Source organism: Entelurus aequoreus, linkage group LG03 (assembly GCF_033978785.1).
Source record: "Entelurus aequoreus isolate RoL-2023_Sb linkage group LG03, RoL_Eaeq_v1.1, whole genome shotgun sequence".
Lineage (NCBI taxonomy): Eukaryota > Metazoa > Chordata > Actinopteri > Syngnathiformes > Syngnathidae > Entelurus > Entelurus aequoreus.
This window is the reverse complement of record NC_084733.1, coordinates 1,614,366-1,634,421: the sequence shown is the minus strand read 5'-3', so window position 1 is coordinate 1,634,421 and position 20,056 is coordinate 1,614,366. Positions and strand designations below refer to the sequence as shown.

Genomic DNA, 20,056 nt, shown 5'->3' with positions numbered 1-20,056 from the left:
GTAAAAAGCTGATATTCATATATGTAAAAAGCTGATATTTGTATATGCAAAAAGCTGGTCTTATATATGAAAAAAAGTGATATTTATATATGGAAAAAGGTGATATTCATATATTGAAAAAGGTGACATTTATTTATGGAAAAAGCTGATATTTGAATATGGAAACAGCTGATATTTACATATGGAAAAAGGTGATATTTACATATGAAAAAAGCAGATTTTTGTATATGGAAATAGCGAATATTTTATATGAAAAAAGTTATATTCATATATGGAAAGAGGTGATATTCATATATGGAAAAAGCTGATATTCATATATGTAAAAAGCTGATATTTGTATATGCAAAAAGCTGGTCTTATATATGAAAAAAAGTGATATTTATATATGGAAAAAGGTGATATTCATATATTGAAAAAGGTGATATTTATTTATGGAAAAAGCTGATATTTAATATGGAAACAGCTGATATTTACATATGGAAAAAGGTGATATTTATATATGAAAAAAGCAGATTTTTGTATATGGAAATAGCGGATATTTTATATGAAAAAAGTTATATTTATATATGGAAAGAGGTGATATTCATATATGGAAAAAGCTGATATTCATATATGTAAAAAGCTGATATTTGTATATGCAAAAAGCTGGTCTTATATATGAAAAAAAAGTGATATTTATATATGGAAAAAAGTGATATTCATATATTGAAAAAGGTGATATTTATTTATGGAAAAAGCTGATATTTGAATATGGAAACAGCTGATATTTACATATGGAAAAAGGTGATATTTACATATGAAAAAAGCAGATTTTTGAATATGGAAATAGCGGATATTTTATATGAAAAAAGTTATATTTATATATGGAAAGTGATGATATTCATATATGGAAAAAGCTGATATTCATATATGTAAAAAGCTGATATTTGTATATGCAAAAAGCTGGTCTTATATATGAAAAAAAGTGATATTTATATATGGAAAAAGGTGATATTTATTTATGGAAAAAGCTGATATTTACATATGGAAAAAGCTGATATTTAAATATGGAAACAGCTGATATTTACATATGGAAAAAGGTGATATTTATATATGAAAAAAGCAGATTTTTGTATATGGAAATAGCGGATATTTTATATGAAAAAAGTTATATTTATATATGGAAAGAAGTGATATTCATATATGGAAAGAGGTGATATTCATATATGTAAAAAGCTGATATTTGTATATGCAAAAAGCTGGTCTTATATATGAAAAAAAAGTGATATTTATATATGGAAAAAGGTGATATTCATATATTGAAAAAGGTGATATTTATTTATGGAAAAAGCTGATATTTGAATATGGAAAAAGGTGATATTTATATATGAAAAAAGCAGATTTTTTTATATGGAAATAGCGGATATTTTATATGAAAAAAGTTATATTTATATATGGGAAAGAGGTGATATTCATATATGTAAAAAGCTGATATTCATATATGTAAAAAGCTGATATTTGTATATGCAAAAAGCTGGTCTTATATATGAAAAAAAAAGTGATATTTATATATGGAAAAAGGTGATATTCATATATTGAAAAAGGTGATATTTATTTATGGAAAAAGATGATATTTGAATATGGAAACAGCTGATATTTACATATGGAAAAATGTGATATTTACATATGAAAAAAGCTGATTTTTGTATATGGAAATAGCGGATATTTTATATGAAAAAAGTTATATTTACATATGGAAAGAGGTGATATTCATATATGTAAAAAGCTGATATTTGCATATGCAATAAGCTGGTCTTATATATGAAAAAAAGTGATATTTATATATGGAAAAAGGTGATATTCATATATTGAAAAAGGTGATATTTATTTATGGAAAAAGCTGATATTTACATATGGAAAAAGCTGATATTTAAATATGGAAACAGCTGATATTTACATATGGGAAAAGGTGATATTTATATATGAAAAAAGCAGATTTTTGTATATGGAAATAGCGGATATTTTATATGAAAAAAGTTATATTTATATATGGGAAAGAGGTGATATTCATATATGTAAAAAGCTGATATTCATATATGTAAAAAGCTGATATTTGTATATGCAAAAAGCTGGTCTTATATATGAAAAAAAAGTGATATTTATATATGGAAAAAGGTGATATTTATTTATAGAAAAAGCTGATATTTACATATGGAAAAAGCTGATATTTAAATATGGAAACAGCTGATATTTACATATGGAAAAAGGTGATATTTACATATGAAAAAAGCAGATTTTTGTATATGGAAATAGCGGATATTTTATATGAAAAAAGTTATATTTATATATGGAAAGAGGTGATATTCATATATGTAAAAAGCTGATATTCATATATGTAAAAAGCTGATATTTGTATATGCAAAAAGCTGGTCTTATATATGAAAAAAAAAGGTGATATTCATATATTGAAAAAGGTGATATTTATTTATGGAAAAAGCTGATATTTGAATATAGAAACAGCTGATATTTACATATGGAAAAAGGTGATATTCATATATGGAAACAGGTAATATTTATATATAAATAAAGATCATATTTGTGTACACTACCTGTCCTGACTCTGCACTGACCCTGTGTTGCTTCTCTCTCAAAATGGTGCAATCTGCTAACTCACAAAAGTCATTACATTTGATTTGCTAACGAAATTAATAGCGAGCAGATAAATACTCAGGTATGTATTTTTTTAAACAAATAGCTCTGCAGAAATATTGAAACGTACAACTGTAGTGTAGTTTTTTTCTCAAATAGTGGGACGGGCCCCCCCTGTGGGGTGCATAGTGCGATTTCCAGGGGTGGCGTGTTTGACCCCGGGGAACATGCTTTATCAGTATCACGCAGTTTTATACTACAAACCCCCCTTTGAAAAGCTTGCACTACAAAACGTGCTCATTGTAGCAAAGTATTTGGCCACCTGCCTTGACTCACATGTTTAAATTTTCCTGAGGAAACTCTCCTGAAGGAATCAATAAAGTACTATCTATCTATCTATCTATCTATCTATCTATCTATCTATCTATCTATCTATCTATCTATCTATCTATCTATCTATCTATCTATCTATCTATCTATCTATCTATCTATCTATCTATCTATCTATCTATCTATCTATCTATCTATTTATCTATCTATCTATCTATCTATCTATCTATCTATCTATCTATCTATCTATCTATCTATCTATCTATCTATCTATCTATCTATCTATCTATCTATCTATCTATCTATCTATCTATCTATCTATCTATCTATCTATCTATCTATCTATCTATCTATCTATCTATCTATCTATCTATCTATCTATTGTGGAGGATGCATATATGTTTAAGAGTTCTTTCTTTTTACATATCCATGTTTAGAGTAGCTAGTACTTTTCCTTTGTATATTCTACCAGTCTCTCTTTGTCTTCAGATTGTCTGTTTAGTGTCTTAAACCATCAGGAATGTGAAACCAAACCCCCAAATCTTCCTTATCAGTGTTGCGAGGGGGGATATGGGGGCTTTCTTTGTGTGCAAGAAGTTGGCTAGTCCGTTTGAATGTGAGATCAACTAGATTAGCCGATATGAATATTATTGGTTAAACCAGGCCTGGGCAATTATTTTGACTCAGGGGCCACATTTAGAGAAAAAAGTGTGTCTGGGGGCCGGTATATCTATTTTTAGGGACACTAATACAAAACCTCACAATAATGTCTGATTGAATGCTAAATACGTTATGACAGACCGCCTTAAAAAACGTAATGGAATTTAAAAATTTTCTATGAACGATAAAACACTGAAAATTGACAAAATATGAACGTCACACCCCCATTCGATCGACATATTTTACAGATATTTTACATCTTCTTTAGATGATGATCTCCTCTAGATGATGATCTCCTCTAGATGACGATCTCCTCTAGAGGATGATCTCCTCTAGATGATGATCTCCTCTAGAGGATGATCTCCTCTAGATGATGATCTCCTAGATGATGATCTACTAGATGATGATCTCCTCTAGATGATGATCTAGTAGATGATGATCTCCTAGATGATGATCTCCTCTAGATGATGATCTCCTCTAGATGATGATCTCCTAGATGATGATCTCCTCTAGATGATCTCCTCTAGATGATGATCTCCTCTAGATGACAATCTCCTCTAGATGATGATCTCCTCTAGATGATGATCTCCTCTAGATGATGATCTCCCCTAGATGACAATCTCCTCTAGATGATGATCTCCTCTAGATGATGATCTCCTCTAGATGATGATCTCCTCTAGATGATGATCTCCTAGATGATGATCTCCTCTAGAAGATGATCTCCTCTAGATGATGATCTCCTCTAGATGATGATCTCCTAGATGATGATCTCCTCTAGAAGATGATCTCCTCTAGATGATGATCTCCCCTAGATGACAATCTCCTCTAGAGGATGATCTCCTAGATGAAGATCTCCTCTAGATGATGATCTCCTAGATGATGATCTCCTAGATGATGATCTCCTCTAGATGATGATCTCCTAGATGATGATCTCCGTGCTCGGCTGCAAACATCACTGAACTTTCCCCCCCCTATCAACTCACTCCCAGGATAAGCCGTGTTGTTTTTATTTAACTTTTCCATTAAAGTCTGCGGCAGATAAAAAAAGGCAACACGGCGACAACGAGGCGACGCACAAGAAAAGGACGGACGTGAGCGGCCTGACCAAACGTCTCGCCAGGAGCGTCGGCCAGCCCTCCGAGTTTGTCCGTGAGCGTCTGCCGCTTGCAAGATTATTAATGGGCTGTCATCAGACCTCAGAGGAACACCTAATCCTCCGCTTCCGGACTACAAATCATTCCATTAATTCCTCCCGTGTCCATGTCGCTAACCTCCCTCCACCGCTCTTCGTCGAGGTGAAGGTTTGTCCTGATTAGGCCACTCTCTTTTATCGCTGGCTCCGCAGTGAGGCCAAATGAGACCTCGGAACACTTTGTTGTTCTTGCCAATATCTGCTTCCTTTCTGCTGGAACGTGGATGAGGTGTGCAAGGTACAGACCGAGGGTGTCTAACTCCTTTCTTTGGAGGACAATCTATTCCCAAGTGGGCCGTAATGTAATCATGGCATGATAACTTCAAAATAAAGACAACTGTTATGCTAGATCCAATCGACGTCCATTGCACCGGCGCCTAGAACAATCCGGATGGTTCTTTTCCTCTTTAGTCCAGAAGACACGACGTCCACAGTTTCCAAAAATAATGTGAAATGTGGACTCGTCAGACCTCAGAACACTTTTCCACTTTGAATCAGTCCATCTTAGATGAGCTCGGGCCCAGCGAAGCCGGCGGCGTTTCTGGGTGTTGTTGATAAATGGCTTTGGCTTTGCATAGCAGAGTTTTAACTTGCACTTACAGATGTAGCGACCAACTGTAGTTACTGACAGTGGTTTTCTGAAGTGTTCCTGAGCCCATGTGGTGATATCCTTTACGCAGTATAGCTCGGTTGGTAGAGTGGCTGTGCCAGCAACTTGAGGGTTGCAGGTTCGATCCCCGCTTCCGCCATCCTAGTCACTGCTGTTGTGTCCTTGGGCAAGACACTTTACCCACCTGCTCCCAGTGCCACCCACTCTGGTTTAAATGTAACTTAGATATTGGGTTTCACTATGTAAAGCGCTTTGAGTCACTAGAGAAAAAGCGCTATATAAATATAATTCACTTCACTTCACTTCACACTGATGCCGCTTTTTGATGCAGTACGGCCTGAGGGATGGAAGGTGTGTAATATCATGGCTTACGTGCAGTGATTTCTCCACATTCTCTGAACCTTTTGATGATATTACGGAGCGTAGATGGCGAAATCCCTCAATTCCTTGTTGAGAAATGTTGTTCTTCAACAATTTGCTCAGGCATTTGTTAACAAGTGGTGACCTTCGCCCCGTCCTTGTTTGTGAACGACTGAGCATTTCACGGAAGCTGCTTTTACACCCAATCATGGCACCCACCTGTTCCCAATTAGCCTGTTCACCTGTGGGATGTTCCAAATAAGTCTTTGATGAGCATTCCCTCAACTTTCTGACTCTTTTTTGCCACTTGTGCCAGCTTTTTTGAAACATGTTGCAGGCATCCAATTCCAAATGAGCTAATATTTGCAAAAAATAACAACGTTTTCCAGTTTAAAAAAGGTGATATTTATATATGAAAAAAGCAGATTTTTGTTAATGGAAATAGCGGATATTTTATATGAAAATAGTTATATTTATATATGGGAAAGAGGTGATATTCATATATGTAAAAAGCTGATATTCATATATGTAAAAAGCTGATATTTGTATATGCAAAAAGCTGGTCTTATATATGAAAAAAAGTGATATTTATATATGGGAAAAAGGTGATATTCATATATTGAAAAAGGTGACATTTATTTATGGAAAAAGCTGATATTTGAATATGGAAAAAGCTGATATTTATATATGGAAAAAGCTGATATTTACATATGGAAAAAGGTGATATTCATATATGTAAAAAACTGATATTTGTATATGCAAAAAGCTGGTCTTAAATATGAAAAAAAGTGATATTTATATATGGAAAAAGGTGATATTCATATATTGAAAAAGGTGACATTTATTTATGGAAAAAGCTGATATTTGAATATGGAAAAAGGTGATATTTACATATGGAAAAAGCTGATATTTACATATGGAAAAAGGTGATATTCATATATGTAACAAGCTGATATTTGTATATGCAAAAAGATGGTCTTATATATGAAAAAAAAAAAAGTGATATTTATATATGGGAAAAGGTGATATTCATATATTGAAAAAGGTGACATTTATTTATGGAAAAAGCTGATATTTGAATATGGAAACAGCTGATATTTACATATGGAAAAAGCTGATATTTACATATGGAAAGAGCTGATATTTACATATGGAAAAAGGTGATATTCATATATGTAAAAAACTGATATTTGTATATGCAAAAAGCTGGTCTTATATATGAAAAAAAGTGATACTTAAAAATGGAAAAAGGTGATATTCATATATTGAAAAAGGTGACATTTATTTATGGAAAAAGCTGATATTTGAATATGGAAAAAGGTGATATTCATATATGTAAAAAACTAATATTTGTATATGCAAAAAGCTGGTCTAATATATGAAAAAAAGTGATATTTATATATGGAAAAAGGTGATATTCATATATTGAAAAAGGTGACATTTATTTATGGAAAAAAGCTGATATTTGAATATGGAAACAGCTGATATTTACATATGGAAAAAGCTGATATTTACATATGGAAAAAGGTGATATTCATATATGGAAACAGGTAAGATTTATATAGAAATAAAGATCATATTTGTGTATGAAAAAAGCTGATATTTGCAAAAAAAATGGAAGTTTCTCAGTGTGAACATGAAATATCTTGTCTTTGCAGTCTATTCAATTGAATATAAGTTGAAAAGGATTTGTTGTATTCTCTTTTTATTTACCATTTACACAACGTGACAACTTCACTGCTTTTGGGCTTTGTGATATTATACCAAATAACAACACAGATCGCGTTGAATCAAGAATCGATTCTGAATCAAATCGTCACACTTATCATTACACCATGTACCAAATGCAATAGCTTCAAGGGCGGTAAGCACAACCAAAATGATTCCGTACGTTAGGCGCACCGGGTTATAAGGCGCATTGTCGAGTTTTGAGGACGTGAAAGGATTTTAAGTGCGCCTTATAGTCTGAAAAATACGGTAAGTAGTATTACCATAACTTCCATAATGGTATATCATTTTTTTTTTTTACTTTAGTGCAGGGGTCACCAACGCGGTGCCCGCGGGCACCAGGTAGCCCGTAAGGACCAGATGAGTAGCCCGCTGGCCTGTTCTAAAAATAGCTCAAATAGCAGCACTTACCAGTGAGCTGCCTCTATTTTTTAAATGTTATTTATTTACTAGCAAGCTGGTCTCACTTTGCCCGACATTTTTAATTCTAAGAGAGACAAAACTCAAATAGAATTTGAAAATCCAAGAAAATATTTGAAAGACTTGGTCTTCACTTGTTTAAATAAATTAATTAATTGTTTTTACTTTGCTTCTTATAACTTTCAGAAAGACAATTTTAGAGAAAAAATCCAAACTTGAAAATGATTTTAGGATTTTTAAACACATATACCTTTTTACCTTTTAAATTCCTTCTTCTTCTTTCCTGACAATTTAAATCAATGTTCAAGTACATTTTTTTTTTATTATTGTAAAGAATAATAAATACATTTTAATTTAATTCTTCATTTTAGCTTCTGTTTTTTCAGCGAAGAATATTTGTGAAATATTTCTTTAAACTTATTATGATTAAAATTCAAAAAAAATATTCTGGCAAATCTAGAAAATCTGTAGAATCAAATTTAAATCTTATTTCAAAGTCTTTTGAATTTTTTTTAAAATTTTTGTTCTGGAAAATCTAGAAGAAATAATGATTTGTCTTTGTTAGAAATATAGCTTGGTCCAATTTGTTATATATTCTAACAAAGTGCAGATTGGATTTTAACCTATTTAAAACATGTCATCAAAATACTAAAATTAATCTTAATCAGGAAAAATTACTAATGATGTTCCGTAAATAATTTTTTAAATTTTTTCAAAAAATTTCGAGTTAGCTAGTTTTTCTCTTCTTTTTTTCGGTTGAATTTGGAATTTTAAAGAGTCGAAATTGAAGATAAACTATGTTTCAAAATTGAATTGTCATTTTTTTTCCGTGTTTTCTCCTCTTTTAAACCGTTCAATTAAGTGTAAATATCATTAATTATTAATAACAACATAGAGTTAAAGGTAAATTGAGCAAATTGGCTATTTCTGGCAATTTATTTAAGTGTGTATCAAACTGGTAGCCCTTCGCATTAATCACTACCCAAAAAGTAGCTCTTGGTTTCAAAAAGGTTGGTGACCCCTGGTCTAGGTTGTTCTCCTGAAATTTCAGTAAAATTTGGTGATATTCCTATTCTGTCCTGGTGATCCTTCTTACTCAGCATCCTTCTTACCAAGTAGCTCTTGGTTTCAAAAAGGTTGGTGACCCCTGCTTTAGTGCAACTTATTAACGTGAGTATAAGACAACCTCGCCTATAAGATGACTCATCTTTGTCAGACCAATTAAGAAGACAAATAAAGCCTTGTTATTCTAATCTATTATTTGAATCATTAGAAATATGGCAGTGTCTTCTATTTTAATGAAGAATGATCATTTCAGTGTCACCCAATAAGGTTCCTAACGAGGTAAAAGGGCCACAAAGTGAAGTGTGCAAATGAAAAATGATCCCCGGATGAAACATTCATCAGAAGCAAAACATGATTTATTTTGGGCCTTTTAGCCCCCGAGGCTCGAAAAGGCACAATTAGCATAAATAACAACGAAGCATATTGTCTGTCTGTCTGTCAGCGATGGTGCAGGCAGCCAGAAGGAGAAGTCGTGTTGTTGTGCGCCACAAAGCAGAGGTGATGTGTGTGTTGTTAGTGTGATTTGTGCGTCCACGTTCCGGACTGCACTTTGTGATAAATAATAGATGCAGGCGTACTTTTTAGCCCGCAGTGCAAGTTCATGCGGTGAATCACTGCTTTCACACGTCACTCATGCACACGCACACACACCACTATGTGTGCGTGTGTGTGTGTGTGTGTGTGTGTGTGTGTGTGTGCACATACGTCATGGTGTAACATAAGACAGCCTGTGGCTTCATAACGCAACACTGCCAGGAATAATGTGCAGGTAAAGTACAGTGTGTGTGTGTGTGTGTGTGTGTGTGTGTGTGTGTGTGTGTGTGTAAGGCAGCGACCCACATTGTGGGGTGTTATATATTATCTAGAGAGATATAAATCTTTCCATACGGTCATAGATGCTCTTATTGCATATGATATTTGGAAACATGTTCTGCCTGGTTATGGCGCTGCGTTGCTATGGATCATCACTCACTCACGGCAGAGAACACGCTAGAAGGTTGCCCGTATCTTGTGAAATTCTCGTAAAAAAGGTACAGTATGTGAGGGATTGTCTGCTAATCAGAAGCCATATTTTTTTTTTTTATTAGCATTGGCTGGCGGCCATGCCATTAGGTACACCTGCTCACCGGCTCTTAAGGTTTAATATTATATAATGTATTAATATTGATGTTATTTGAAGCAGCATTTATTTTTGACTACAGTGGAGTATTTACATTTTGGAACAGCCTGGTTAAAAAAAAAAAAAAAAATACAATAAAAATAAATAAAATAAAATAAAAAAATATATATACATATATTCATTAGATCAAGTAAAAACACGGAGGCTATTTATGAAATAGTCTCCGTGTTTTTTCCTGAACTCAAGAATATTCCGCTCGACCCCGGTATTAAAATCTTATGGTACATTAAACTTATGTTTATTATTGCAATCAAACAACAATTTAGTCCTTAAATAAAATGTTGAACATACTAGACAACTTGTCTTTTAGTAGTAAGTAAACAAACAAAGACTCCTAATTAGTCTGCTGACGTATGCGGTAACATATTGTGTCATTTATACACCTATTATTTTGTACACATTATGAGGGACAAACTGTAAAAATGGATTATTAATCCACTTGTTTATTTACTGTTAATATCTGCTTATTTTCTGTTTTAACATGTTCTATCTACACTTATGTTAAAAAAAAAAAAAAAAAAAAAAAAAAAAAATATATATATATATATATATATATATATATATATATATATATATATATATATATATATATATATATATATATATATATATATATATATATATGTACAGTATATATATGTCCAGGGTGTACCCTGCCTTCCGCCCGATGCCCGATTGTAGCTGAGATAGGCTCCAGCACCCCCCACGACCCCGAACGGGACAAGCGGTAGAAAATGGATTGATGGATATATATATATATATATATATATATATATATATATATATATATATATATATATATATATATATATATATATATATATATATATATATATATATATGTATGTACATATGTATATATATATACATACATTATATATACATACATACATACATACATATATTAAATATACATATATATACATCCAAATGTATTTATATATACATATACATACAAACATATGTATGTATGTATGTATGTATGTATATATATATATATATATATATATATATATATATATATATATATATATATATATATATATATATATATATATATATATATATATATATATATATATACATACATACATACATACATACATACATACATACATACATACATACATACATATATATATATATATATATATATATATATATATATATATATATATATATATATATATGTTTGTATATATGATGTTAATTCATTTACTTTTAGATATATTTATAAAATTAAATTTAAAAAACTATAAATATAATATTTACTTATTATAATCATTCAAAGTTCCATCAATAAATCAAAGTTTATTTATATAGCCATTAATCACAAGTGTCTCAAAGGGCTGCACAAGCCACAACGACATCCTCGGCTCAGATCGTTAACATATATATATATATATATATATATATATATATATATATATATATATATATATAATCTACATTAATACAATTATTATTCTATTCATAATCTGATCCCATTAATCAATCCAATTGAAATTATTCGAGGATTCAAAAAAGCAGCTTTGTTTGTCATAGCGTACACATTTGCACATGTACGGTACGACATTTGGACTCAGGTCCCGGCAAGTAATAAGAAAAACAGTAATAAATAATAAATAGGCGAAAAAGAAAGACAGTAATAAATAGGCAATAACGTAAGGCACTTAACAAGAGGAAGGACAGAGATTAGCCGGCTAAGAGTGCTGTGTGGAATGATCTAGATAAATAAATACACCACAATTTGTGCAGTCAGTATGGGGGGAAGAGGGGGGGGGGGATCTAAATAAACTTATTTAGATCCTAAAATTAATACATATCTATAAATAAATATTGATGATTCAAATATAAAACAATTTGGGACAATAATGGAAAATGTAAAAATATATATATATATTTTAAAATATTTAACATTTCAACTTGTATGTGTAATATTATTAAAATAAATATTGTAAATATTTGTTCAACACTGTATGTAATTCTATTTACCCTTTTACATTGTCTAGTACAGGGATCCTGTCTATTTTTATTTATTTTTTGTCTTCTCCCCACAATTTGTCCTTCTTGTCTTCTTTTTTTATTTCCTCTTTCTATCCCATCCTGCCCCAGTCCAGCTGCGCCAAACACAAAATATTATCCAAACATTTAATAAAGTCAAATACAAAGCCCAAAAGCAGTGAACTTGTGTAAATGCTAAATAAAAAGAGAATACAACAAATCCTTTTCAACTTATATTCAATTGAATAGACTGCAAAGACAAAATATTTCCTGTTCACACTGAGAAACTTTGGTATTTTTTTACAAATATTAGCTCATTTGGAATGTTTCAAAAAAAAAGCTGGCACAAGTGGCAAAAAAGAGTGAGAAAGTTAAAGGGAATGCTCATCAAAGACTTATTTGGAACATCCCACAGGTGAACAGGCCAATTGGGAACAGGTGGGTGCCATGATTGGGTATAAAAGCAGCTTCCGTGAAATGCTCAGTCGTTCACAAACAAGGACGGGGCGAGGGTCACCACTTGTTAACAAATGCCTGAGCAAATTGTTGAAGAACAACATTTCTCAACGAGGAATTTAGGGATTTCACCATCTACACTCCGTAATATCATCAAAAGGTTGAGAGTATGTGGAGAAATCACTGCACGTAAGCCATGATATTACACACCTTGGATCCCTCAGGCATCAAAAAGCCACATCGGTGTGTAAAGGATATCACCACATGGGCTCGGGAACACTTCAGAAACCCACTGTCAGTAACTACAGTTGGTCGCTACATCTGTAAGTGCAAGTTAAAACTCTCCTATGCAAAGCCACAGCCATTTATCAACAACACCCAGAAGCGCCGCCGGTTTCTCAGTTTGAACATGAAATATCTTGTCTTTGCAGCGTATTTAATTGAATATAAGTTGAAAAGGATTTGCACATCATTGCATTCTGTTTTTATTTACAGTTTACACAACGTGACAACTTCACTGGTTTCGGGTTTTGTACAAACAAGACAACAAGAACAAAAAAAAATCGGATTTAGGACGTCACATGGGCCAGATTGTGGATGCTGACGGCGGGATTTGACCCGCGGGCCGTAGTTTGGGGTGCAATATTTGTATTTGAATGTGTACATTTTATTGCTATACTGCGTACTTGAAGAGAACACTGCATGTTAGAATAGTTTTATGTAAGTTATCACAAAAACTTTGTGTTTGAATGAGTTCGCAGCGAGAAGCAAAAACATGCCTTTGAACCTACCAAGAAGAAGGCTTGTAAAACTCCACTGTGTAGGGGGGAAGCAACATGAAGGTGTTCGGTTTTCTTTCTTGTATTGTAATCAACAGAAAGATATTGTTCTAACCCAAGGACTACAAAGCGGAGAGAAGGCAGGATCTGCCCAAGTTCCACACACCGCTCTCTCAAACTCCTTTACGAACCTCTTTTTTGAAGTCTTTTACGAACCTTTCTTTGAACTGTTTTACGACCTTTTCTGTGAAGTGTTTACGACCTTTTCTTTTGAACTGTTCTGTAACCAAAGGCAACGCTGTTTACGACCCACGTCCCTTTGGAAACAGCTGTTGCCACGTGGTCAGGGGAAGCCCAAGTAAAGGAGGACGCGTACAATCTTTGGCCAGAGCGTGCTGAGAGACTGTGCAAGGGTACAGTGTCCGAGCGTCTCTCCTCAAATTGAGCCAAATTTCATTCTGTCTCTGTTTGATTCTTTGCCTCTTGTCCTGTTTAATACATGTCATCAGTGTTTGAACCTGACATCGCACATGAATTATGATTAATTATATCAAAAATAATCAATGTGGACTGTAAGTTTATTTATAAATGACCAATAAAAACCACAATTTGTCAAAAAGACGGCGACAAGGCAACGTTTGCCTTATTTAAGTGTGAAACCCACAGCAATGTCATGACGTCCGAATAAACGCCACGAATACAAAGTTTGTGTGTTGTGTGTTTGTGTTTGTGTGTTTGCGTGAGCACCTTCAATGGCAAACGGCTTGCCCACCGTGAGCAGCTTGCAGTCTGCATCGATGGACACCTCGAAATCCAGCAGGGCCTTGTCCATGATGAAGGCGTCTAACATCGGGGGATCTGTCCTTCACCACGCACGCACACACACACACACACACACACACACACACACACACACACACACACACACACACACACACACACACACACACACACACACATACTGGTTATCATTTGGAATGGGGAGCAAGTTTTTGATCATGACTTGTGGGGACCAGCCTTTCTACAGGTTGTGCAGGCATAAAAAAATTAGGTAAAATGTCTACTGCCCAGTTAGCTCATACCTTTTAAAAAATTTTTTTTTTTTTTTTTTTTCCCTTTTTTTTTTTTTTTTTTTTTCTTTTCTTTTTTTTCCTCTCCCATACACGTCTTTAAATCTCTGGATTGATGAAGTCATTTGCTGATCATTCTTGGGGAAAAAGAGTTCATATGGTTCATGGGGACCAAATTTAAATAATTTTGCATAATTCACACAAATTTGTACGTGACTACTGAGGACCAATTAAAAAAAAAAAAAAAAGTTCAAATGAACTTATGATGTTCAGAATACATCACTACAGCTGTCCTCTTATAGGAAGTTTCACCACTTCAATGTTGAAGCAAATCCTGCATCTTCTGTGACATTACTGACAACTGCTATTTAGCAGTCATGAAGTTGTCTGCCACTCCAACTAGCATATGTAGAAGGATGGAACATTCTGAATGAGAATCATACTTTAGGGCAGGGGTCACCAACGCGGTGCCCGCGGGCACCAGGTAGCCCGTAAGGACCAGATGAGTAGCCCGCTAGCCTGTTCTAAAAATAGCTCAAATAGCAGCACTTAACAGTGAGCTGCCTCTATTTTTTAAATTGTATTTATTTACTAGCAAGCTGGTCTCACTTTGCCCGACATTTTTAATTCTATGAGAGACAAAACTCAAATAGAATTTGAAAATCCAAGAAAATATTTTAAAGACTTAGTCTTCACTTGTTTGAATAAATTCATTATTATTTTTTTTATTTTGCTTCTTATAACTTTCAGGAAGACAATTGTAGAGAAAAAAATACAACCTTAAAAATGATTTTAGGATTTTTAAACACATATACCTTTTTACCTTTTAAATTCCTTCCTCTTCTTTCCTGACAATTTAAATCAATGTTGGAGTACATTTATTTTTTATTGTAAAGAATAATAAATACATTTTAATTTAATTCTTAATTTTAGCTTCTGTTTTTTCGACGAAGAATATTTGTGAAATATTTCTTCAAACTTATTATGATTAAAATAAAAAAAAAAATATATATATATATATATATTCTGGCAAATCTAGAAAATCTGCAGAATCAAATTTGAATCTTATTTCAAAGTCTTTTGAATTTCTTTGAAAAATGTTTGTTCTGGAAAATCTAGAAGAAATAATGATTTGTCTTTGTTAGAAATATAGCTTGGTCCAATTTGTTATATATTCTAACAAAGTGCAGATTGGATTTTAACCTATTTAAAACATGTCATCAAAATTCTAAAATTAATCTTTATCAGGAAAAATTACTAATGATGTTCCATAAAAATTTTTTTTTAATTTTTTCAAAACGATTCGAATTAGATCGTTTTTATTTTATTTTTTTCGGTTGAATTTTGAATTTTAAAGAGTCGAAATTGAAGATAAACTATGTTTCAAAATGTAATTGTCATTTTTTGTGTTTTCTCCTCTTTTAAACCGTTCAATTAAGTGTAAATATCATTAATTATTAATAATAACATAGAGTTAAAGGTAAATTGAGCAAATTGGCTATTTCTGGCAATTTATTTAAGTGTGTATCAAACTGGTAGCCCTTCACATTAATCACTACCCAAGAAGTAGCTCTTGCTTTCAAAAAGGTTGATGACCCCTGCTTTAGGGTATTCATGTTTTATAATCATGCTGTATGAAAATGTCAGCCTAAAGAACAAAAACAAAAATCACTTAGGCATCTTCAGAATGGATCTGACTATCATTTAAAAAGGATTTCCCTTTAGGGCAGTGGTCCCCAACCTTTTTGTAGCTGCGGATCGGTCAACGCTTGAAATTTTATTTTATTTATTTTTTTTTTCCACAAAGAAATACAATCATGTGTGCTTACGGACTGTATCCCTGCAGACTGTATTGATCTATATTGATATATAATGTATATATTGTGTTTTTTATGTTGATTTAATAAAAAAAAAATATATATATATTTTTTAATTTTTTAAAATTTAAAAAAAAAAAAAGTAATTTCTTGTGTACCAATCGGTCCACAGAGCAGTACCGGGTCGCGGCCCGGTGGTTGGGGACCACTGCTTTAGGGGACCTGTTTTTTTGTCCCCATACCATCAGAGGTCCCCTAAAGGTGACTGTGTAAACAGAGCGATGTCCCCATTGCCAGAACACACACAAAAACACACACACACACACACACATTTTATCGGCCAATAAATGCTGTAAAATGTAATATCAGAAATTATCGGTATCGTTTTTTTTTAATTATCGTTTTTTATTTTTTATTTTTATTTTTTTTTTTATTAAATCCACATAAAAAACACAAGATACACTTACAATTAGTGCACCAACCCAAAAAACCTCCCTCCTCCATTTACACTCATTCACACAAAAGGGTTGTTTCTTTCTGTTATTAATATTCTGCTTCCTACATTATATATCAATATATATCAATACAGTCTGCAAAGGATACAGTCCGTAAGCACACATGATTGTGCGTGCTGCTGCTCCACTAATAGTACTAACCTTTAACAGTCAATTTTACTCATTTTCATTCATTACTAGTTTCTATGTAACTGTTTTTATATTGTTGTACTTTCTTTTTTTATTCAAGAAAATGTTTTTAATTTATTTATCTTATTTTATTTATTTATTTATTTTTTTAAATTACCTTATCTTCACCATAACTGGTTGTCCAAATTAGGCATAATAATGTGTTAATTCCACAACTGTATATATCAGTATCGGTTGATATCGGTATCGGTAATCAAGAGTTGGACAATATAGGAATTTTGGATATCGGCAAAAAAGCCATTATCGGACATCCCTAATATATATATATATATATATATATATATATATATATATATATATATATATATATATATATATATATATATTTCAAATATATATATATATATATAATATATATATATATATATATATATATATATATATATATATATATATATATATATATATATATATATATATATATATATATATATATATATATATATACACAGTATACAGTGTTTCCCACACATTCATTTATTTGTGGCGGCCCGCCACGAAGGAATTACGTCCGCCACAAATAAAAAAATACAACATTTTTGTTTTTTTGTGTTTTTTGTTTTTGTCCTGTCCAGCTTCTCAGGCAAATCATATAGTTGATGTAGATGCCCATATAGGCTGTTCAGATGTACTTTACAAAAGAGAAGTGTAGGATACTTCTCTTGTTGCCTTATTTGTATTTGACCACTACTGTTTTCTGTTTATTTGTTACTGACTGTGGCAGGACACCTCTGCCTCTGTTTCACTTTATGTTGCTGGTAAATAATATGCTTGTAGTAGTAGGCTAAAGTTAAATGATTTAGTATGCACTAATTAAAGGGGCGGAGCTTTAAGAGACATTTTATCTTTTATATTTTATAAGATGTATTTTTTGTAAGAACCACAATTAATGAATATATTTCAGTGAATAACTTATTGTTCAAATCTGTATATAAATATGTACATAAAGTATTGTAATTATATTGTAAAATGGATGGATAAAACAAAACTTATTATTAATTAGTAAGTATACATTTTTGAGCCTTTTTAGAGAAAATCATATCGTTGTAGTAAATTATGCAAATTACTCGATGACGTCATGGTGACCACGCCCATAGCCCACGCCCCCACCGCCACAGGTATCTTGGCAGTTTATGGGAAACACTGTATATATATATGCACACTCTTGGCATTCTCTCCATGAGCTTCAAGCACACCTGTGAAGTGGAAACCATCTCAGGTGACTACGCCTTGAAGCCCATGGAGAGAATGCCAGGAGTGTGCAAAGCAGTAGTCAGAGCAAAGGGTGGCTATTTTGAAGAAACTAGAATACAGACACATATTATCAGTTATTTCACCTTTTTAAATGATTTAAAAAGGTTTCCCTTTAGGGGCCCTGTTTTTTTGTCCCCATACCGTCAGAGGTAACCTAAAGGTGACTGTGTAAACTGAGCGATGACACACACACACACACACACACACACACACACACACACACACACACACACACACACACACACACACACACACACACACACACACACACACACACACACACACACACACACACACACACACACACACACACACACACACACACACACACATCCTAGGTTGTTAGACGGCCATGTCAGACAGTTCCAGCTCCCTCATGCAAGAACTTCGGACGTTGCCAGCCGGAGTGGATGTGAAGAGTGCATTGTGGGACGTGTAAACACGTATATCATTAAACTAAGCCGACAGCCTCTGTGGCAGACTGATAGGGCTTTCTTTTCTTCTTCTGCACACACTGCAAAGGACTCTTCTCTTCCATTGATCCGCGTGAACCTAATTGACCTCTAATTATAGAGCGGTCCTCTCGCCACAAAGCGGATTTAAGTGTCACAAACACGGCAGACGCCGGGTGTTACACGTCAACAAGGAGGTGTGTTTGTAAACACAACATTACAAATTACTACTGCCTTAATACGCATATAAGACTCTATTTTCTAGAACGCCAGATACATCATCTTTCTGACCGTTTCTTTAGGATGTGCCGTTTGGTGGGCAGTTTTATTTACGTGCCTCCACTTTGACAGCATCTTCTTATCGTCGGCCATGTTGTAGTTTCATGGAGACTACCCGACATATACACAGTAAGGTAGAACTACTAAGCTCTGGAGCGCTACTTTGTATTGGGAATGGCAACAGCGGAGGGTACATGTGCATGTACGAGCCAGTCTGCCCCACAACAAGAGGTCAGGGAAAAAGAAGGAGCTTACGGACTACGACGTTGGACTACAACGGGTAAGCCTTTACCATATATGGGTAATGCGCTGACGTCACAACTGGGAAAAAACCGTCGGAAATTGTGCAAAATCCAAATGGAAGTATGATGGAAGGTCTCCATGGTTTGATTTCACATTTTCGGGACTTATGCAGATCCCAATTACACAAAAAACAGGTATCAATAGGCAGTGTTGGGACGGTAACAAGTAGTCTAACGTGTTATTTTTTATATTCAGTAACTCAGTTACCGTTACTACATTATGCGTTACTGCCATACTTGCCAACCTATTTCATATATATATATATATATATATATATATATATATATATATATATATAAAATCTCCTGAGGATTGAGGAAACCCCTCATGAAACAGGCCTGTAGAGATGAAATAGTCTTGTGATTTTTTTCCCACACATACATATATATATATATATATATATATATATATATATATATATATATATATATATATATATATATATATATGTATATATATATATATATATATATATATATATATATATATATATATATATATATATATATATATATATATATATATATATATATATATATATAAATATATATATATATGTATATATATATATATATATATAATATATATATATATATATATATATATATATATATATATATATATATATATATATATATATATAAATATATATATATGTATATATATATATATATATATATATATATATAATATATATATATATATATATATATATATATACATATAAATATATATATATAAAAAAAACCAAAAACATATATATAT

The 20,056-nt window shown here is 32.5% G+C and overlaps 1 protein-coding gene across 1 annotated transcript in view; it reads right to left on the bottom strand.

Moving 5' to 3' along the window:
• The window catches only part of grin3ba (glutamate receptor, ionotropic, N-methyl-D-aspartate 3Ba), a 346,977-nt gene that overhangs the window by 46,435 nt on the left and 280,486 nt on the right, over window positions 1–20,056 (bottom strand). The window contains exon 8 of the mRNA XM_062040942.1: window positions 14,160–14,275. Coding sequence (XP_061896926.1) covers window positions 14,160–14,275 — 116 coding nt within the window. The remainder of the gene's footprint in view (window positions 1–14,159; window positions 14,276–20,056) is intronic.